At 38.8% G+C, this 22959-nt stretch overlaps 1 protein-coding gene and 1 long non-coding RNA gene across 3 annotated transcripts in view; one reads left to right on the forward strand and one right to left on the reverse strand.

The window, feature by feature from the left end:
• The first annotated feature begins 330 nt into the window (after positions 1 to 330).
• LOC126764078 (craniofacial development protein 2-like) overlaps positions 331 to 22959 on the forward strand; it is a 379198-nt gene continuing 356569 nt past the window's right edge. Inside the window, exon 1 of one of the 2 annotated variants that reach the window (XM_050481856.1) lies at positions 331 to 4497. In XM_050481856.1, the coding sequence (XP_050337813.1) occupies positions 831 to 2042 (1212 nt within the window). In that variant the 5' untranslated portion in view covers positions 331 to 830 and the 3' untranslated portion in view covers positions 2043 to 4497. The remainder of the gene's footprint in view (positions 4498 to 22959) is intronic. The other variant, XM_050481857.1, reaches the window with a different exon arrangement.
• On the reverse strand, positions 14459 to 16633 carry LOC126764322 (uncharacterized). Its single transcript, XR_007667934.1, has 2 exons — positions 14881 to 16633; positions 14459 to 14833 (listed from the first exon to the last, which is right to left on the reverse strand). It is a non-coding gene; the product is annotated as an uncharacterized LOC126764322 (long non-coding RNA).

Raw genomic sequence — 22959 nt, forward strand, 5'->3', positions numbered from 1 at the left:
AATGGTAAAACTATCTTTGATTTCATTTACAATTAAATATTTTTTTAACGATTATAACGATTTAAAATAAATGCAGAGCAGAAGCAAATAAGTGTATTTTGAATTCTTTCCCCTAAAGTATTAATATATAATCGGCTCCATTCCCTTTGTCGCTATCGTTTTAAAAGAAATAAGAACATCTATGTGGCATCCCTGTTCACGTTATTGACTCTTATAGAAAATAAATTGGGATTCCCCATTTTAGAACGAGTATACTAACAACATATTATATAAGCAGTCGTCTTTTATCGTTGTAATAATTGAGATGTGATATAGAAATGAACGGGATTATTTAATATGAAGATTTCTAACATAAAGCAATTGAAAATTTTAGCGTCAGAATGGAAACAAAATTCTGCGTATGCCGAAAAGTATAATAAAAGGAATAAAACTATCGAATTTCACAAAAAAAGTAATCTTCGCCCAACCTCAACTTTACGCTTGACGAGGGTGCATTTAGCTTCAAAATATTTCAAAACGGCGATTGCATACTTAAAACAGGGGCTAGATTTCGTTTGGAAGATGGAGTCATTTGTAGAAGTTCACGCCAGTGAGGAAAGTTCTCTGATCGCCATTCACTTGGGAGTGGCCAGAAACGATTCTTTTACACATGGCTCAAGCAGCTCACTACTTCCGGTCTTTGACTAAGTATCCTCTGGGTAGCCTAAGAACATCCGTTCGAAGGCGAGCTAATGTGAGAAGGCGAAACATTCCCTACATAGGGTTGTGCGCTTGGCTTGGGACCCGCCACGTAAAAAACAATACCACTGAAAAATAAAACACAGCCTCGGATGAGAGACCCCCCTTTTTATGACGACCATGGCAAACGGAATAAGGACTACCATTTGAGGGCATGCACCTGGAATGTCCGGACCCTTAATTGGGAAGGTGCCGCTGCCCAGCTGGTTGATGTCCTCGCAAAAATAAAGGCTGACATCACCGCCGTCCAAGAAATGCAATGGACGGGACAAGGACAGAGACGAGTAGGTCCTTGTGACATTTACTACAGTGGCCATATAAAGGAGCGCAAGTCTGGTGTTGGATTCGTGGTGGGAGAGAGACTCCGTCGCCGAGTACTATCATTCACTCCGGTGAATGAACGTCTAGCCACAATCGGCATCAAAGCGAGGTTCTTCAACATATCGCTGATTTGCGCCCACGCCCCGACGGAAGAGAAGGACGAGGTGACCAAAGACGCCTTCTATGAGCGCTTGGAGCGCGCTTATGAGAGCTGCCCCCGCCACGATGTCAAAATCGTGCTTGGCGACTTTAACGCCAGGGTGGGCAAAGAAGGTATTTTTGGCAGTACGGTCAGTAAATTCAGCCTCCACGACGAAACATCCCCAAATGGGTTGAGGCTGATTGACTTCGCCGGGGCCCGAAATATGGTTATCTGTATTACTAGATTCCAGCATAAGAAGATTCACCAAGCTACCTGGCTGTCTCCGGATCGAAAAACTACCAACCAGATCGATCATGTTGTGATAGATGGAAGACACGTCTCCAGTGTTTTAGATGTGCGTGCGCTCCGAGGTCCTAACATCGACTCGGACCACTATCTTGTTGCAGCTAAGATTCGCACTCGCCTCTGTGCAGCAAAAAACGCACGCCAACAAACACAAGGAAGGTTCGACGTCGAGAAGCTGCGATCACAACAGACAGCCGAGCGATTTTCTACTCGGCTTGCACTCCTGCTCTCTGAGAGCACTCATCAACAACTCGGTATAAGGGAACTGTGGGACGGCATTTCAAATTCCTTACGTACAGCTGCAACCAAAACCATTGGTTTTCGGAAAGAGAAAAAGAACAGCTGGTACGACGAGGAGTGCCGTGTCGCAGCGGAGAGAAAACAGGCTGCCTACCTCCCAAATCGAAAATGCTCGAAAATTCTACGAAACGATGCGGCGGCTTACAGAAGGTCATCGGCCTCAACACCCGCGCCGTTAGATCTAGATCTGCTTTCTCTAGGCTGGACAAGGAAGCACAGAAAATGGGTCTGGTAGTGAACGAGGGCAAAACGAAATATCTCCTGTCATCAAACAAACAGTCGTCGCACTCGCGACTTGGCTCTCACGTCACTGTTGACAGTCATAACTTTGAAGTTGTAGATAATTTCGTCTATTTAGGAACCAGCATTAACACCACTAATAATGTCAGCCTGGAAATCCAACGCAGGATTGCTCTTGCCAACAGGTGCTACTTCGGACTGAGTAGGCAATTGAAAAGTAAAGTCCTCTCTCGACGAACAAAAGCTAAACTCTATAAGTCGCTCATAATTCCCGTCCTGCTATATGGTGCAGAGGCTTGGGCGATGACAGCAACCGATGAGTCGACGTTACGAGTTTTCGAGAGAAAAATTCTGCGAAAGATTTATGGTCCTTTGTGCATTGGCCACGGCGAATATCGCATCCGATGGAACGATGAGCTGTACGAGATATAAGACGACATTTGACATAGTTCAGCGAATTAAAAGACAGCGGCTACGCTGGCTAGGTCATGTTGTCCGGATGGATGAAAACACTCCAGCTCTGAAAGTATTCGACGCAGTATCCGCCGGGGGAAGCAGAGGAAGAGGAAGACCTCCACTCCGTTGGAAGGACCAAGTGGAGAAGGACCTGGCTTCGCTTGGAATATCCAATTGGCGCCACGCAGCGAAAAGAAGAAACGACTGGCGCGCTGTTGTTAACTCGGCTATAATCGCGTAAGCGGTGTCTACGCCAATTGAGAAGAAGAAGAAGATTTCGTTTTCGCACAGGGCAGCGCTCGTCTACTGATGATAAGGTTTTGTTGTCTGCCACTTTTGATTTATTTTTTACGGTTTCGATACTAATTTTATGGAATGGAATGGCTCCTATTAATTGTTTTAGATATTTCTCGCCAGGATTTCTTATCTTCGGAGTGCTTCACAATCAATTGTGTAATTTTGAGACTAGTTTGACCACTATACCTCCCATCTTTAGTTTTATTAAAATTTTGCTAAAATTCTCTTTACATTAAAAAATAATTGTATGATCTATATGCGCTGGTGATCTACCGATATATGTAACAAACATAAGAGAAGTTGGCTGCGAGTTGAGTATGGGCGTGTGGGAAAAAGACTCCGTCGCCGTATCAAAGCGAAGTTCTTCAACATATCGCTGATTTCCACCCACGCCCCGACTAAAGAAAAGGGCGATATGACCAAAGATGCCTTCTATAAGCGCTTGTTGCGCACATATGACAGCTTGCCCCGCCACGATATCAAAACCGTGCTTGGCGACTTTAACGCCAGGGTAGACAAAGATGGTATCTTTGGCACAACAGTCGAAAAATTCACCAAACCAAGCTTGTCTCCGGATCAGAAAGCCACCAACCAGATCGATCATGTTGTGATAGACGAAAGACACGTCTCCAGTGTTTCAGATGTGCCTACGCTCCGAGGTCCTAACATCGACTCGGAACACATTGCTATATTGTAACAAAGATACGCACCTGTCTGCAGAAAAACACTCACGTCACAACCACAAGGAAGGTTCCACGTCGAAAAGATGCAATCACAAAAGACAGAATTTCGAATAATTACCCGACTGAAATACAACAAAGCGGCGGTTGCCGATGAATTCCTGGCCGAGCTATTCAGACACGGCGGCGAAAAACTGATAAGGTACATGTACCAGCATCTTTGTAGAATATGGTCGGACGAAGAATGATCAACGATTGGAATTTAGGTGAGCTCTGCCCAATTCACAAAAAGGGAAACCTCACAATCTGCGGCAACTACCGTTGGTCTCCTAACAATCGTATATAAAGTTCTATCGGGCGTATTGTGTGAAAGATTAATTCCCACCGTGTGGCTTTAGGCTTGGTAATTCAACAACCGAAAAGATATTCACCATGAGCCAAATTTTGGAAAAGACCCGTGAAAAGAAAATCGACACACACCACCTCTTCGTCGATTTCAAACCTGTTTTTGACAGCACGAAAAGGAGCTGCCTTTATAAGGCGATGTCTGAATTTGGTATCCCCGCAAAACTAATACGGCTGTGTAAACTAACGTTGAGCAATACCAAAAGCTCCGTCAGGATCGGGAAGGACCTCTTCGAGCCGTTCGATTCCAAACGAGGTTTCATGCAAGGCGACTACTTATCGTACAACTTCTTATCTTCACTTCAATCGAACTTTGCAGAAAATAATCGAGCAGTTATAATCTTCTATAAAAGTGTACAGTTGCTGACGTATACTGATGATATTAATCTCGTTAGTTCTGAATAAGGAACAGAAGCTGGTAGTGATAGAGGGCAAGACGAAATGTCTCCTGTCATCAAACAAACAGTCGTTGCATTCGCGAGTGGGCTCCCATGTCACTGTTGGCAGTCGTAACTTCGAAGACGTAGATAATTTCGTCTATCTTCGAGCCAGCATTATCAGCAACAACAATGTCAGCCTGGAAATCCAACGCAGGATTGCTCTTGCCAACAGGTGCTACTTCGGACTGAGTAGGCAATTGAGAAGTAAAGCCCTCTCTCAACGAACAAAGACCAAACTCTATAAGTCATTCTTATTCGAGTCCTTCTATATGGTGCGGAGCCTGGATAGTGACAAGTTTTCGAGGGAAAGGTTCTGCGAAAGATTTATGGTCCTTTGCGCATTGTCAACATGAAGACATGACCTAGTCGGTTAATTATTCAGATAAGTTTTCAACTGTGGGTGGGCTGTCGGAACGTCCATTATCCAATTTTATAATCCAATGATTTCGATGTCATCGGCGAATGCCAGCAGTTGTAGACTCTTATTGAAGATAGTCTGCAGCTCGAACTATTTTCTCCAAGAGCGGATTGAAGAAGTCGCACGAAGGGAGTCACCTTGTCTGAAACCTCGTTTGGTATGGAAAAGCTCTAAGAGGTCCTTCCCAATCCTCACGGACCTTTTGGTGTTGCTCAACGTCAGTTTATACAGCCGTATGAGTTTTTCGAGGGATACAAAATTCAGATATTGCGGCATAAAGGCAGCTCCTTTTCGTGCTGTCAAAACCAGCTTTGGAATCGACGAAGAGGTTTTGTATGTCGATTTTCTTTTCTCGGGTCTTTTCCAAGATTCGGTGCATGGTGAATATCTGGTCAGTTCTTAATTTGCCAGGCCCAAAGCAACACTGGTAAGATCTAATACGGTCGATAGAAAACTTATACGGGATGTTGAGGAGACTTATCCCACGGTAGTTGGCGAAGATTGTGGGGTCTCCTATTTGTGAATTGGACAGAGCACATTTAAATTCCAGTTGTCGGGCATGCTTTCGTCAGACCATATTCTACAAGAAGCTGATGCATGCTCCTTATCAGTTTTTCGCCGAGGTGTTTGAATAGATCGGCTTTGTTGTTTTTCAGGCGGGTAATTGCTATTCGAACTTCTTTGTGGTCGGGTATCCATCCATCCTCATCGATTGGGGATGTGTTCCCTCCATAATTTTAGTATGCTCTGATGGATCACATCTTGGGATTCTACAAGAGTATGCTGCGGTCTTGAAACCTTCTGTTAGCCGGCGCATATTTTCGTAGAATTTTCGAGCACTACCCTTGTCGCTCAGCTTGTCAAGCTCTCGCACTCACGCATTTGGACTTCTCTCTTTTTCAAATGCGTCTCGATACCCTCTTCAAATGTCGGTATCTATCCCATCCCGCACGTGTTGTGATCGATTGCAATGTTCTCTTCGAATCTTTTAAAAATATGTTAGATCAGTTTGGTCACCCTGGAACAAAACTGAAAAATTCTACTGAGCAAAAAAATTATTAATGTACGGAAGGCATCCACTGAAATAAAAAACTCAGTGATAGAAATTCGCTGAGTATTTATTATCAAAATGATAGAAGTCTTACTACCAATTTAAATGATTTGTACTTAAACAGTACTAATGGAAATTTCTATATAATTGGATTTACAGAAACAAGAAAAACTAGAGCTTTTAAACATTTAAAAATTGATATATTTGTCGACTACTCTAAATGTTCTGCATTGCCCCGACAATATTCAGACCTTAAAAAAAATTATTATGTTTCAAATCAAACTACTTTACAAAATCTTTTAAAATGTCCGGCCGAATTGTTCAATTAACGCTCCAATTATTTCATAAAAAGACGACTTACCTCATTTACTCAAATTAAAATCAAGTTATAATTACTTCTTGAAATAAAGTACCAAATATTTAATTATTCTCTTAATCTTAATTTATAGTACTTTTGAATATTACACAATATACTATAACCTTTTCGATGTCTTTGTTAATTTCTTAATTTTAGTATTTTCATTCCAACAAATTTACTTGTATTTGTTAAATATGTATAATTGAGTTCTAGGGAACACATACACATACGGATGTCAGAGATAATGAGATATCCAACTCCTCTCTCACTGGAAGTGAGAGAGCAATAGCTAAACGTCAAAACCTACTGAACTTTGACAGCTAATCGAGTTCAGTAGGTTTTGACGTTTATCAATTGGAAACCAGCGATGGCCAGATTGAAATCTTACCAAAAAAATGTGTACACGGAGAGATTTGTTGCATCGTTCAAGACCACTTATAAAAAATGTAAAACAATGAAAATTAAATAAATTTGTGAAATCTAAAGATATTTGATGAAACGTTTTGTAATTTGAAGCATCATAGTTTTATTTTCAATGGAAAATGATTAAAAACATTTAATGATTGAGAGCTAACAAGCTTAAATCCTATTATTGGGTATTGAAAGGACAAAAGTCAGTTGTTATAATATTCTTTAAAAAGATGTAAATAGTTTCTCCATATAATAAATAACCACTATTTAGTAATTTTTATTCGTACTAAATTTGGGTATTGGGTTGATAAATGCCCAAAAATTGTATTTTTGTTCAATCTGGCCATAATGTAAAATGTTATAAGAAAACGATAATTTTGAGGCGCTCTCACACTGGAATAAGTTTAACATCCCTTTATTCCTGCGGATGTTATATACACTGACTTTAGTAAAGCTTTCGATAAAGTCAATCTCTCAACTCTCGTACATAAACTTGATGTTCTGGGATTGCAACCAAGATTTCTTCAATGTGCATCTTCTTATCTTTATAATAGAACACAACGAGTGATATTTGAGGATACTCTTTCAGATTCTATTATTGACTTCCCGATTATACTTTTTTATTAACGAAATCTCTTCTGCAATAGATTTCTCAAAATTTTTATTACAAGCACTGGAAGTAAATCTTTTTTAATAATATACTTTAATTATTGAGCTGCAGCAAATAGACTTAAACAATTTGGTGCGATAGAAATAATTGCCTTTGAATCTCAAAAAAAGTAAGATGATGTGCTTTTCTCATAGATATGGGCACCCTTCCTTTTATGTAATAAAATAAATACTACAGTTTGTTTTAAGCAACGTAAAGGGGGAGGGGGGTTTAGAGAAACTATCAGTTGATACAATGTAATAGCAGAAACATTAAAAACCGCTACTCCCTTCCATCCTTTTCCTTCCTTATCGAGCAAAATGTGTGCATAGTGAAAAACGTGCTAAAAACGCAGAAATCAGCCATCTTTGTTTGTTTACATTTGAACAATGTTGCCATTGCCCAATACGCATATATAGTTTTAAGCACATCTTTGTTTTCAATTAAAATTTTTACAATATAAAATATCAAAACTGAAAACAATTAAAAATAGTTTCTTCTTCTTAATTGGCGTAGACACTGCTTACGCGATTATAGCCGAGTTAACAACAGCGCGCCAGTCGTTTCTCCTTTTCGCTACGTGGCGCCAATTGGATATTCCAAGCGTAGCCAGGTCCTTCTCCACTTGGTCCTTCCAACGGAGTGGAGGTCTTCCTCTTCCTCTGCTTCCCCGGCGGGTACAGCGTCGAATACTTTCAGAGCTGGAGTGTTTTCGTCCATTCGGACAACATGACCTAGCCAGCGTAGCCGCTGTCTTTTAATTCGCTGAACTATGTCAATGTCGTCGTATATCTCGTACAGCTCATCGTTCCATCGAATGCGATATTCGCCGTGGCTAACGCGCAAAGGACCATAAATCTTTCGCAGAACTTTTCTCTCGAAAACTCGCAACGTCGACTTATCAGTTGTTGACATCGTCCAAGCCTCTGCACCATATAGCAGGACGGGAATTATGAGCGACTTATAGAGTGTAGCTTTTGTTCGTCGAGAGAGGACTTTACTTTTCAATTGCCTACTCAGTCCGAAGTAGCACCTGTTGGCAAGAGCAATCCTGCGTTGGATTTCCAGGTTGACATTGTTGGTGGTGTTAATACTGGTTCCTAAATAGACGAAATTATCTACAACTTCAAAGTTATGACTGTCAACAGTGACGTGAGTGCCAAGTCGCGAGTGCGACGACTGTTTGTTTGATGACAGGAGATATTTCGTCTTGCCCTCGTTCACTGCCAGACCCATTTGTTTTGCTTCCTTGTCTAGTCTGGAGAAAGCAGAACTAACGGCGCGGGTGTTAAGGCCGATGATATCAATATCATCGGCATACGCCAGCAGCTGTACACTCTTATAAAATATGGTACCTGCTCTATTAAGTTCTGCAGCTCGAACTATTTTCTCCAGAAGCAGGTTGAAAAAGTCACACGATAGGGAATCGCCTTGTCTGAAACCTCGTTTGGTATCGAACGGCTCGGAGAGGTCCTTCCCGATTCTGACGGAACTCTTCGTGTTGCTCAACGTCAGTTTACACAGCCGTATTAGTTTTGCGGGGATACCAAATTCAGACATCGCGGCATAGATCCCCCATTGGAGGATGGGGTCATGTGTAGAAGTTCACGCAAGTGAGGAAAGTTCTCTGATCGCCATTCACTTGGGAGTGGCCAGAAACGATTCTTTTACATATGACTCAAGCAGCTCACGACTTCCGGTCTTTGACCAAGTATCCTCTGGGTAGCCTAAGAACATCCGTTCGTAGGTGAGCTAAAGTGAGAAGGCGAAACATCCCCTGCATAGGGTTGTGCGCTGGGTTTGGGACCCGCCACGTAAAAAGCCTATCCCAATGAAAAGCGACAAACAGCCTCGGATGAGAAAAAAAAAAAAAATTAAAAATAGTTTACATATTTATAAATGATAGCATTCGACTCTGATTTTGAGTTATTTTATGAAAATTTCATACATATTGAAACTTAGTGAACAGATTGAATTATAAAAGTTGTTAATTACTACAGTGTATCGATATTGGCAACCCTGCATTGTGAGAGAGCAATCAGCTGACACGTTTCCACGGCAAAAATCCAAATGTCGTGAATTCTCACGTCATCCCACGTCAAAGAGAGAAGGGAGTAGCGTTTTTCACTGTTCAGTTACATTGCGCGCCCATAAGATAGGTCGTGGCAGCTGACACGAGCCACGATTCTACGTTTTTCACTGGCTGTGCTATAAGCAAAGGCACAGCTGAGAGGTGCCCATGGAGAAACGTTAAGAGGAGTCTGGGGTTGAGTTTCTATTGACATCAAAGATGGCCGCTGTTTGACCGGAAAATGGTTACATTGTGGTGTTTTGTTAAAATTTATGGAAAAGTTGTCCCAAAAATATTGGTTATATTTAAAACTTTGATATTTTTTCAAAATGAAATGAAGTTATTTTATTATTTACTAGAGAACCCGACCAAGATTTACTGTGGGCGACCCATAGATAATACAACTATACCATCTGTATGATTACTATTAGATAGATTATAATTATTAAATAGTGAGATATAGCATTTTTGATAAGCAACTTATGTGAGTTTACAAAAAAATGGATTATAAAAGCATTTCTTATGTTAATAAGGCATTACCTTTTTACTATTTAATTTGGGAGGTTTGGGAAATCAACCGTTGAAAGAGATTTGCTAAGTTGGAAAGAGGCGAAATGAGCACCGAAGACAATGAAGGCAGTGGACGCCATAAAGAGGCGAAAGCTCTTTGCAAAGTGGGTCCCTCGCAAGTTCATAATCTAAAAAAAACAACGAGTAACTGATTCTGAGAAGTGTTTGAGTGCTCTTTAATAATTTTAATAAAACCGAATCGGTGTGTGACAATAGAAATACTGCTCCATCATTTCACACTGGAGTCCAATCGATAGCCATTATAGTGGACTGCACATGATGAACCGGTCTTAAAGCGCGGAAAGATGAAAAAGTCGGCTGGCAAGGTTATGAAATCAGTTTTTTGGAATGATTACTGAACCAGTTATAATCCATTGCACTGTGTAATTGGTTGCAGTTCTATTCTCCTAAAAATTACCCGACTGACCTCTTAATAAATATTCACCACTGAAAAATGTTAAGTGGATATAAGCAATAATGTAAGAAACGAGATTCAGAAAATGCCAATTCTACGATACTGAGAAGTTAACGTTTTTTCTTGTTCATAGTGGTCTCGCATCGAAAATCGATTGCTCTGGTGAACTTTAATGTAAGAATTTCTGAAATTGTCTTTATTCACTTTGTTTTGTGATTTTTATTTTTATGGATTTGGGATAGATTTTGATTTAAAAAAAGTCTCTCACAATTAGCAGAAGAAAGTGGAAGTAGTCGAATTTAGTCAACTAATTTCGAATTAATTGGAATTCATTGAGGCCGTCGCATAGTGGGGCCAAGAGTACTACTATTACGAATCAATTAATGAAGCTTTATTTTTATTATATTTAATTTATAGTTTACATCTTTTTTTGGCTTTTATGCTTCAAAGTAAGAAAAATAATGAAATAGTTCTGCATTTGCTTTTATGTATAAAACTGAAAAAATTCAACTCTATAAAAATACACAAAAACTTTACATATACATAAATAATTTATCGGAAAATATCAAACATTCCTTTTGAAATAATTTTTAAAACTGACATTTCCTGACATGTTCCGTAGAAGTTTTTCTTGCTACATAATCCCCAAATATACAACTAAAAGAGAATGTAACGAATAGCAAGACGAATCAGTGTTTCATTTACAACTTTTATTAGTGATATTGCAAAGAATTGTCATTTTATTTACGGACACCAAATATTATTATTATTGTTTACATTTTAGAAAACACAGCAAAAAGGAAAAAGGAAGCGAAGTAACCCAACGCATCATTGGACAGAGTCGCAGGTGCCAGACTTGCTGCAAGCAGCTGCCGATGTGGTGAAAGAGTACCAGAGTCGTTCGAGGTTAGAATTTAAAATAACAACTTTATTTGTATGCATATGTTTATTTTACTTCAGCGGATCCTTTGGGCGGTGTTAAAGAGCAAGATGCGACACCTCAAAGCATCTTACCTATCCGCAGTGGCCTGGAAATGTAACACTGGTGCAGGGCTGCTGGTGAATGGGATTGAGCACACATTAATAAGATTATTAATAATTGAAATTGAAGCTAAAAAACAAGGTCAGTTAGAAATTGAAAAACTAAAATTAGCAAGTGAAGAGCGCATTAAATCTTTGAAATTGAATTTAAATGTTAAACTTCCTACAATTTTAAATACTACTATTAAATAAAACTGCTTTTTAATATTATATGTGCTTTATTTATGATATATTAGATGCAAATAAGATTTACAAGATTTTAAGCATTCAAATCTTGTATTAGCGATAGCAAGGCGAACCCTTTGGATTCACCCTTGTTAGTAGGTAAATTTTGGTTGTTAGATTCATCAGTTTCACCTTCCTTATTTATATCGGGTGATTTTTTAAGAGCTTGATAACTTTTTTAAAAAAAAAACGCATAAAATTTGCAAAATCTCATCGGTTCTTTATTTGAAACGTTAGATTGGTTCATGACATTTACTTTTTGAAGATAATTTCATTTAAATGTTGACCGCGGCTGCGTCTTAGGTGGTCAATTCGGAAAGTCCAATTTTGGGCAACTTTTTCGAGCATTTCGGCCGGAATAGCCCGAATTTCTTCGGAAATGTTGTCTTCCAAAGCTGGAATAGTTGCTGGCTTATTTCTGTAGACTTTAGACTTGACGTAGCCCCACAAAAAATAGTCTAAAGGCGTTAAATCGCATGATCTTGGTGGCCAACTTACGGGTCCATTTCTTGAGATGAATTGTTCTCCGAAGTTTTCCCTCAAAATGGCCATAGAATCGCGAGCTGTGTGGCATGTAGCGCCATCTTGTTGAAACCACATGTCAACCAAGTTCAGTTCTTCCATTTTTGGCAACAAAAAGTTTGTTAGCATCGAACGATAGCGATCGCCATTCACCGTAACGTTGCGTCCAACAGCATCTTTGAAAAATACGGTCAAATGATTCCACCAGCGTACAAACCACACCAAACAGTGCATTTTTCGGGATGCATGGGCAGTTGGCCACCAAGATCATGCGATTTAACGCCTTTAGACTATTTTTTGTGGGGCTACGTCAAGTCTAAAGTCTACAGAAATAAGCCAGCAACTATTCCAGCTTTGGAAGACAACATTTCCGAAGAAATTCGGGCTATTCCGGCCGAAATGCTCGAAAAAGTTGCCCAAAATTGGACTTTCCGAATGGACCACCTAAGACGCAGCCGCGGTCAACATTTAAATGAAATTATCTTCAAAAAGTAAATGTCATGAACCAATCTAACGTTTCAAATAAAGAACCGATGAGATTTTGCAAATTTTATGCGTTTTTTTTTTTAAAAAAAGTTATCAAGCTCTTAAAAAATCACCCGATACATTCATCAAAGTAAAAACTATCATTATTTTGGTCCTGTAGAATATTGTTCAGAATTCCACAAACAAGAAATATCCAACGGCATGCAAATTTCAGGCAACGGTTGCCTTTTATTTGTATTTTCAGTTCTTTTAAACTGTTGAACCGTTCTTTTATTAAACCAAAGCAATGTTCAATTCTATTTCGATACTGGCTAAAAATTCTGTTAAATATATTTCGATTTTGCAAAGTGCCTTCCGTTACTCTAAAGGGAGTTATAAGACTCCCAGTTAATTTATATGCACTGTCACTTGCCAACCATTCTGCTCCCGTCAATAGTTCAGGAGCTTTTGTGGAGATTTAGACGATGACAACAACGGATGAGTCGACGTTGCGAGTTTTCGAGAGAAAGGTCCTGCGAAAGATTTATGGTCCTTTGCGCATTGGCCACGGCGAATATCGCATTTCATGGAACGATGAGCTGTACGAGATATACGACGACCTTGACATAGTTCAGCGAATTAAAAGACAGCGGCTACGCTGGCTAGGTCATGTTGTCCGGATGGACGAAAACACTCCAGCTCTGAAAGTATTCGACGCAGTACCCGCCGGGGGAAGCAGAGGAAGAGGAAGACCTCCACTCCGTTGGAAGGACCAAGTGGAGAAGGACCTGGCTACGCTTGGAATATCCAATTGGCGCCACGTAGAGAAAAGAAGAAACGACTGGCGCGCTGTTGTTAACTCGGCTATAAACGCGTAAGCGGTGTCTACGCCAATTAAGAAGAAGAAGATTTCTCAATGTTTCACTAAATTTCACTTTGTACATTTAAATGGAATAAAGAGGAAGACGTCCTGGTTTAAAATCTCATACAGATCGTCGTTCCATCGAAGATATTCGCCGTGTCCAACATGCAAAGCATCATAAATCTTTGACTAAACCTTTCTCTCCAAAACTCGTAACGTCGACTCATCAGCTGTTGTTATCGCCCAAGACTCTGTACCATATAGCAGTACGATAATAATGAGTGATATATTGAGTTTGGATTTTGTTCGTCGAGAGAGACTTTACTTTTCAAATGCCTACTCAGTCCAAAGTAGCATCTATTGGCATGAGTTATTCTGCGTTGGATTTTGAGGCTGACATTATTGTCGCTGTTAACGCTGGTTCCAAGATTGACGAAATTGTCTACGACTTCGAAGTTATGACTGTCCACAGTGACGTGGGAGCCTAGTGGCGAATGCGACTACTGTTGATGTGATGACAGGAGATTTTTCGTCTTGCCCTCGTTCACTGCCAGACCCATTTACTTTGCTTCCTTATCCATTCTAGAGAAAGCAGAACTAACAACTTTGAAATCGACGAACAGGTGGAGTGTGTCAATTTTCTTTTCACGGGTCTTTTCCAAAATTTGCGCACTGTAGTTGGCGCAAATTGTGGGTTCCCCTTTTTAGTGGATTGGGCAGGGCAAACTTAAATTCCAATCGTCGGGCTTGCTTTCGTCTGACAATATTCTACAAAGAAGCTTATGCATGCTCATTATCAGTTCTCCGCCACCGTTTTTGTATAGCTCGGTCGCCAATTCATCGGCCCCCACCGCTTTGTTGTTCTTCAGATGTGTAACAGCTATTTGAACTTTTTCATGGTCGGGCAATGGAACGTCTGCTCCATCGTCCTTGATTGGGAATTCGGGTTCACCATGTCGGCCAGCTTGTCAAGCTCTTTGCACTCACGGATATCGGTCTCTCTTTTTTTTTGTCTACAATTGCGTCTTTCTTGCCTTTTCAACTCTCGCGCAAGTTAAATAATAATAGTTTTGGGTTTATTATTATTCTTTATTGAGTTCAATATACCTTCTTGGTTTGTGGTAATACTAAGACTAAAAGACATTAGGTTTGCTTACAACTATTTGTAGTATCGACAGAACATTCATGTTGTTCTGTTGTGTTCTTATTTTAAGCTGATAAATATTTTTGGATAAGTTCTTATCTGTTACTGATAATTACAATACATTATTATGTGTATAGGTCATGAGACATGTTTTTATGTTTACAGCTGATAAGGATTTGTTGATGTATTTGGGTTCGTGAGTATGATAAGGAATGTTATCTTCCTTAACTCTCCCCTCTGTTAAAATGAAATGTCCTCATTTCAAAAGCGCTGTGTTTGGAGTCGCTGTACTTCCATTTCATATACCTGCTCGAAAGCTCGGCGTTTTTTGGCTTCTTGTTTAATCTGGTAACATTTACATGCCTTTACTGAGGCGTATATAAATAATCCTAATATTTTTACTAAGAGAATAGCGTAGCTTAAAAATTGTAAAGGGCGTTCCTCAACATGAATTAGGTATTTGTATATTTCGTGCATATTAGAAAATTTATTATTCGATTTGGATTCTATTATTTTCATAATTTTGATTTGTTCATTTTGATGACCATGTATTATATTTTTTATTTCTTGGACATGGTTAAAATACGTCTTATTATCTAAAGTAGTGCATATATTAAACTGAATTAATTTTGTGCCTATAATATTTCGGCCGTTCCATATATGGATTCCGTCAAATATAATATTTCCGTGATCTAATATTAATAAAGGCACATTGTTTTTTAACAATATTTCAATATGTTTTGTCCTTATTTAGTAAAGGGATGGTACAATTATCTTGCAATTCTTGTTTATAAACATTTATTCCTACATTATTTCTACATTTAGATAATGTTATAAATTTATTTTCACATTTTGTTATTTTTCTTTCAATTTTCCATGTTTGTAAGCTAACGGAATTAAATTGTATAATTTGTATTTATTATTAATGACAGAGTATTTATATATTGTGATTATCGAATTCCTGTACATAAAAACGTAGATATCCGAATATTCTAATAAGAGTGCTGTTTGTTCCCGAAGTGCTATTTTTTTTTGCAGTGCATCCAGTGCTGCCTCGTCTAATTTTACTAGGGCCACTACCCCCCTTTACAATTTGAGAGAAAACAATTATTTCAAATTAAAATACAAAAGTACATACATATTTTTTAATAATTTTTTTTTAATATTATTATAATTACAATGTATACAGTGCGAATAAAGAAAATTTCCTTGCGTAAAATAACTAAAAAGTATTGGCTTTGGACGGCCAATCACTCTAATAATAACACTACACAACACGTAAAATTACACTGGGGAGCGACATACATTTTCTAGTTAATTTGGGGTCGCTAATTACGAACATCAACATTAAAAGGCTGTGGTTTTAACTTTAAGGGCGTGGCACGAAAAATAAAAAAAACAGCCGTTCCTGTGACCTTTTTTGGTCAATGCATCATTAAAGATATTATTTTCAAGGTTTTGGCATATATTAAGCACTCGATTCGTAGAATAGTCTCCAGCGCTTAAAACTGTATATTCAATTATAAAGGTTTTAACTAAATATTCGAGCAGCGATTTAAGACTTGTGCAAGAATTCAATTTGCCCAGTACATTCATACAAATCCGACGAAAATTGGGAAAACTATTAAATAATAAATGCATTTGCAAATAAAATTGTATGTAATGTGAAATGAAAAGAGTAACTATTTTTAACATATTTAAAAAAACATAAAGCTGTATACATACACACATATATCATTCATGAATAAATCCTCCTGGTTCTTACTCCATTTTGCTCGCAAATGAAAATGTCAAAGAGTCTAAAATTTATGGGAATCGAATTCCTCATGAAACTCTAAATATCGATACTCTTCTACTTAACGATACTAAACGATTATTGATACCTTATTGTTTGTCGGTACATATCAAATACGGACTTTGTCGATACTTTTCGACAGGTACCGATACTTTTCCCATCCCTAGTTTCATTCCTTGCAAACTCTGAAAGTACTTACTGTGAGGCGGAAAGAATAAAAGGTGGTTTTTAATCAATATTTAATATAATAAAGAAGTAGAATATATTTAAATTAATCAATTTTTTGAAAATGGATATAAGATCGTTTTTTGGTAAAAAATAGTTATAGCTATTATAATTTGTTGGTAATTAATGGTTTTTTATTTGTTAGAAAAAACAAAGCGCGCAAGAATCAGCGAACCAGTCATTGAGAAAAATTCTGTAGAAAGTGAAACTTCTGAATTAACTCATGCAACTTCCACGGTCGAAGATTATCCTACCAATGACATTGGCAATTGGGTGGGACGCGGATTTCTTCTCAATGGTGAAAATAAAATAAATATGGTGCTTCATTGTTGGAAACCACATGAGTCATATGACTTTGGAAAAGATAGTCAAGATTCCAATCGTAAATTTATTTATAATTGGCTTAAAATTTATGAGTCATGGCTTGCATATTCTTGTCGGCTGAAGGGAGCATTTTGTATGAACTGTGTACTATTTCCGCCAAAAAATACACGTGGCGTTATAGGATCGTTGACCATAAGACCATTTACGAAGTACAAAGACGCTCATGAGCATTTTAGAGTTCATGCAATATTTATTTGTCACAAAAAAGCAAGTATGGATGCTAATGGATTTTTGAACCTAGTGCCTATTGATGTAGTGGCACAAAACGCGCATGAAAAAGTAACTAAAGACAATAAGAAAATGATCAGATTGATTATATATGCTATTATTTATTGTGGGACGCATGATATTGCTCTTCGTGGCAAAAAAAAATCATGAAGGTGAGCATTTTAGTGGAATTAACTTTTTTTATTTAAGATAATAATTTAACTGTTATGTACTACTAGGCATTTTTAGGTATTTGCTTAAATTGCAATTAAATTCAGCCGACGCAGATTTGAAATTAATTTTTGAAAACGCTAAGGGCAATGCGAAGCACATTTCTGTTCGTATTCAGAACGAAATTCTTAATATTTGTGGTGACTTGCTCAAAGAAACAATTTGTCGTTCCATTGATAAAGCTGAAGGGTTTAGCATTTTAGCAGATGAAAGCTGTGAAAGAACAATTGTCTGTTGGAGTGCGATATTTCTGCAGTGAATTTTCAGAGTTACGTGAAGATTCCCTAGGCTTTGTTGAGCGAGACAATATGGACGCAAAATCAAATGCAAGTGCAATACATCATTTCATTACAAACTATGGTTTGGATCCTAATAAATGCATCGGATAGGGTTATGATGGTTGTGCAACAATGGCTGGCAAAGATGGTGGCGTGCAAAAAATTATGAAAGATTTTTATAAAAAAAATTTTTTTTTCCATTGTGCTTCTCATAAGCTAAATTTAGTGATCAATGATTTGAACAGCGTTGCAGAAATTGGGAACACAACAACTACTATTAAGGAGGTAATTACATTTTTTCGGGAACCGCCACTTAGAGGAAAACATGTCCCAAATTTGCCACTTTTATGTGAAACTCGTTGGTCACAAAAGTATAAAAGCATAGGTGTTTTCAAAAATAACTTTTTGGCCATAACAGAAGGTTTAGAAAAACTTTCACTTGAAGGAAACCCAGCAACAAGGAAAACTGCTCTCCAGGTGATAAGTTGTGCAGCTAAAAGTACATTCGTTGTCTGTCTGTGCATCATTTCGCACTATTCAGCAATCTTGAAGCCAACAGCAAATTTGTTCCAGAGTAAGCAGTTGGATATACTTGCCATTGCTAACCATATAAAACGGATCGTGCAATTAATCAAGTCTGATAGACAAACAGCAGACAGCACATTTAAATCCATTTTTGACGAAGCTACAAATATTGCCCTGCAACTTGGTTTTGAAATTAGCTTGCCAAGGATTGTTGCCCGTCAAGTTTATCGTGCCAATTAACCAGCAACGGCTGTAGTAGAATTTTTTAAGATTTCAATTTACATTCCGTATTTGGACTCGTTAATAATGGCTTTTGAAAATCGCTTTTCCGACCAAAATAATCCCTCTTTTGCTTAGTCATACCTTCACCCAGCTGTACTTAAATCGACCTTCAAATATTGTCTGCAGCTTCTTTTTATAACTTAAATGACTTGAAATATGAAATAGGTCTATGGATTGCCTTGTGGAAAGATAAAACTGAATTTGATGACATGGCTAATAGTGCCCATACATGAGCACACAAGTGCGTTCGATCGGTATGAATTCGTTTGCCCATACACGACACACAAATCCATTTTGCGTTCGTTCTTCACAGAGTTAACATGTGCGACAGGCAAGCGGAACATTTCTTGGAATTTATTTTTAATGTAGCATTTTTATCTATTTCATTGTATTTCGTTAATAAGTTATTCCAACTTTTATTTTTCTTACATTACGTATGTATGTATATGTATGAGCGCTTAGGCAAAAAGTGAAAACTTTGAAGTGTGATTTCTCGGTTTTCCATTTTAACGATTATTCTTAATTGGCAGGATAGAAAACAAACTACACGTCGTATGGAATTAGGGCAAAGTTTATTATCATTGACATAAAATTATCTTATATTTAAACTAAAAAAAATATTAAGAAAAGTCAAGTTTTAACATATTTTTAAAAAGCCACTACTTATTAAATTTTTAATAAGATTTTAAATTTTACACTTTTTTTGGAATTTTTTAACTAGAAGATAAATTAATAAAAAATATGACTCTCTTTGAATTTTTTGTTTCGGATAGAAATTGCGACCTGCATCCTGCCCGCCGTCCGAAAAATGTACATGCGAGATGCATCGGGTAATTGCTTCCCAAAGGCAGAAAGATGTTCAAATATATAACTATAAAGCCTAGAAATTTCGCTTGAATCAATTATTTCTTTCCCTCCCAAAAAAATCCTCAAAAATATCGATTTTTTGAAGCCTCGAAAGCAGGCTCTCCCCTTAACACTTGCCATTGTCCGCGATCTTCACTGTTCGGCGACACGAGAGAAGAGATTTCGTGCGCCGACAACGCCATACACGATAAACATGTTCGCGCACCGATCGTAAAAAATCAAACATTTTCGCGAACATGGATCGGTACGCGAACAAGCCCATACACGATAAGCCACAAGCGCACACATACCGATCGAACGCACTTGTGTGCTCGTGTATGGGCGCTTTAAGCTATTGGAGGAGTCTAATATCTTTTATCTATGCATATACAAAGCTTTGCAGATATTTTTAGCTCTTCCATATACAACTGCCACCATAGAAAGATCATTCAGCACTTTACGGCGAGTGAAAACATGGTTAAGGTCAACAATGGCTGAAAAGCGTTTAAATGGTTTGTTCTGTATGATTATTTTTTATTTTTTAATTATTCTTTTTCTATTTGAAGGTCTTTGCATGTTGAGCATACACAGAAGAGCCGTAAATGACGACCAGGAATTTATTGATAAGATTCTCACGAAATTCGCGGAAGAAAATAGAAGGCTTTTATTGAAGTAAAAAAATAAAAATAAAATAGATTTGCCCCCCTTTTAGTCATTTTCTGCGGACGCCCATGAATACATCGTTTATATATTCTCGTAAGATATCATCTACGCATCGTTGAAAGATTGGGGGTGCGTTTTTCAACCCAAACTCATACTTTGTTCCATTGACTGCAAAGGCGGTATTTTCTCTATCGGATTCCTTTATTGAAATTTGATGGAATCCGGATTCTAAATCTATAGTTAAAAATACTTTTGCTTTTCTTAAATTTTTGATAGTCATATTTACATCAGGTATTTGATGTCGATCAGTGATTGTCTGAGCATTAATTTTTTGAAAATCAACTGCCATTCTCCTTTTTGGCTTACCTTGTTCGTCAGTGCCTTTTTTTTGGAAGAGTCCATATGGTTTAATTATATGGGTTTTTCTTCTTCTTCTTAATTGGCGTAGACACCGCTTACGCGATTATAGCCGAGTTAACAACAGCGCGCCAGTCGTTTCTTTTTTTCGCTACGTGGCGCCAATTGGATATTCCAAGCGAAGCCAGGTCCTTCTCCCGGCGGGTTCTGCGTTGAATACTTTTAGAGCTGGAGTGTTTTCCTCCATCCGGACAACATGACCTAGCCAGCTTAGCCGCTGTCTTTTAATTCGCTGAACTATGTCAATGTCGTCGTATATCTCGTACAGCTCATCGTTCCATCGAATTCGATATTTGCCGTGGCCAATGCGCAAAGGACCATAAATCTTTCGCGGAACCTTTCTCTCGAAAACTCGTAACGTCGACTCATCGGTTGCTGTCATCGTCCAAGCCTCTGCACCATATAGCTGGACGGGAATTATGAGCGACTTACAGAGTTTGGCATTTGTTTGTCGAGAGAGGACTTTACTCTTCAATTGCCTACTCAGTCCGAAGTAGCACCTGTTGGCAAGAGCAATCCTGCGTTGGATTTCCAGGCTGACATTATTGGTGGTGTTAATACTGGTTCCTAAATAGACGAAATTATCTTCAACTTCAAAGTTATGACTGTCAATAGTGACGTGAGAGCCTAGTCGCGAGTGCGACGACTGTTTGTTTGATGACAGACCCATTTTCTGTGCTTCCTTGTCCAGCCTGGAGAAAGCAGAACTAACGCCGCGGGTGTTGAGGCCGATGATATCAATATCATCGGCATACGCCAGCAGCTGTACACTCTTATAGAAAATGGCACCTTCTCTACTTAGTTCTGCAGCTCGAAATATTTTCTCCAAAAGCAGGCTGAAGAAGTCGCACGATAGGGAATTGCCTTGTCTGAAACCTCGTTTGGTATCGAACGGCTCGGAGAAGTCCTTCCCGACCCTGACGGAGCTTTTAATGTTGCTCAACGTCAGTTTACACAGCCGTATTAGTTTTGCGGGGATACCAAATTCAGACATCGCGGCATAAAGGCAGCTCCTTTTCGTGCTGTCGAAAGCAGCTTTGAAATCGACGAAGAGGTGGTGTGTGTCAATTCTCCTTTCACGGGTATTTTCCAAGATTTGGAGCATGGTGAATATCTGGTCGGTTGTTGATTTTCCACGTCTAAAGCCACACTGATAAGGTCCAATCAGTTTGTTGACGGTATGCTTTAATCTTTCACACAATACGCTCGATAGAACCTTATATGCGATGTTGAGGAGGCTAATCCCACGGTAGTTGGCGCAGGTTGTGGGGTAGCCTTTTTTATGGATTGGGCATAGCACACTTAAATTCCAATCGTTGGGTATGCTTTCGTCCGACCATATTTTACAAAGCAGCTGATGCAGTTCTTCGCCGCCGTGTTTGAATAGCTCGGCCGGCAATTCGTCGGCCCCGTCCGTTTTGTTATTCTTCAGGCGGGCAATTGCTATTCGAACTTCATGGTCGGGCAATGGAACGTCTGCTCCATCGTCATCGATTGGGGAATCGGGTTCGCCTTCTCCTGGCGTTGTGCGTTCACTGCCATTCATCAGGCTGGAGAAGTATTCCCTCCATAATTTAAGCATGCTCTGGACATCGGTCACTAGATCAGCTTTGGGGGTTCTACGAGAGTATGCTCTGGTCTTGAAACCTTCAGTTAGCCGCCGCATCTTTTCGTAGAATTTTCGAGCACTACCCCTGTCGGCCAGCTTATCAAGCTCTTCATACTCACGCATTTCGGCCTCTTTCTTTTTTTGTCTGCAAATGCGTCTCTCTTCCCTCTTCAACTCTTGGTATCTATCCCATTCCGCACGTGTTGTGGTCGATCGTAATGTTGCGAGGTAGGCAGTCTATTTTGTGGCCGCTGCGATACGGCACTCCTCGTCGTACCAGTTGTTTTTTTTGCACTTTTCGAAAACCAATGGTTTCGGTTGCAGCTGTACGTAAGGAGTTTGAAATGCCGTCCCACATTTCCCTTATACCGAGTTGTTGACGAGTGCTCTCAGAGAGCAGGAGTGCACGCCGAGTAGTAAATCGTTTTGCTATCTGTGGTGACTGCAGCTTCTCGACGTCGAACCTTTCTTGTGTTTCTTGGCGTGCGTTTTTTGCTGCACAGAGGCGGGTGCGAGTCTTGGCTGCAACAAGGTAGTGCTCCGAGTCGATGTTAGGACCTCGTAGAGTACGCACGTCTAGAACACTGGAGATTTTTACTTGGTTTAATAATTCCATTTTTTAATAATTCGCTAATATCTTTATTCACAAAGTCATTATCCGCATTTGATAGGGATATTGATTTGTCCATATTGGATCATCTGTCTGGGTCCTAATTGTCACCTGAATAGTTGTAGTGAAAGTTTTTTAGCTTTAGTTTTCTAATGTCTTCTTCGTATTGAGGGTTATTGATAGGAAAATTAAATTATTTTTGCTCTACGTTATGGGTCACTTCCTTCTGGTACTTTAAACTTTAATCAAATAAATTTACTTCTACTTTAAGAGTTCTAAGTCCCTGTTGTCCTAATATCATATCAAATTCATTTAGCTTAACTATTTCTTAATATACTAAGAGCGCAATCAGCAAATCCC

Source organism: Bactrocera neohumeralis, unplaced genomic scaffold (assembly GCF_024586455.1).
Source record: "Bactrocera neohumeralis isolate Rockhampton unplaced genomic scaffold, APGP_CSIRO_Bneo_wtdbg2-racon-allhic-juicebox.fasta_v2 cluster09, whole genome shotgun sequence".
Taxonomy (NCBI): Eukaryota; Metazoa; Arthropoda; class Insecta; order Diptera; family Tephritidae; genus Bactrocera; species Bactrocera neohumeralis.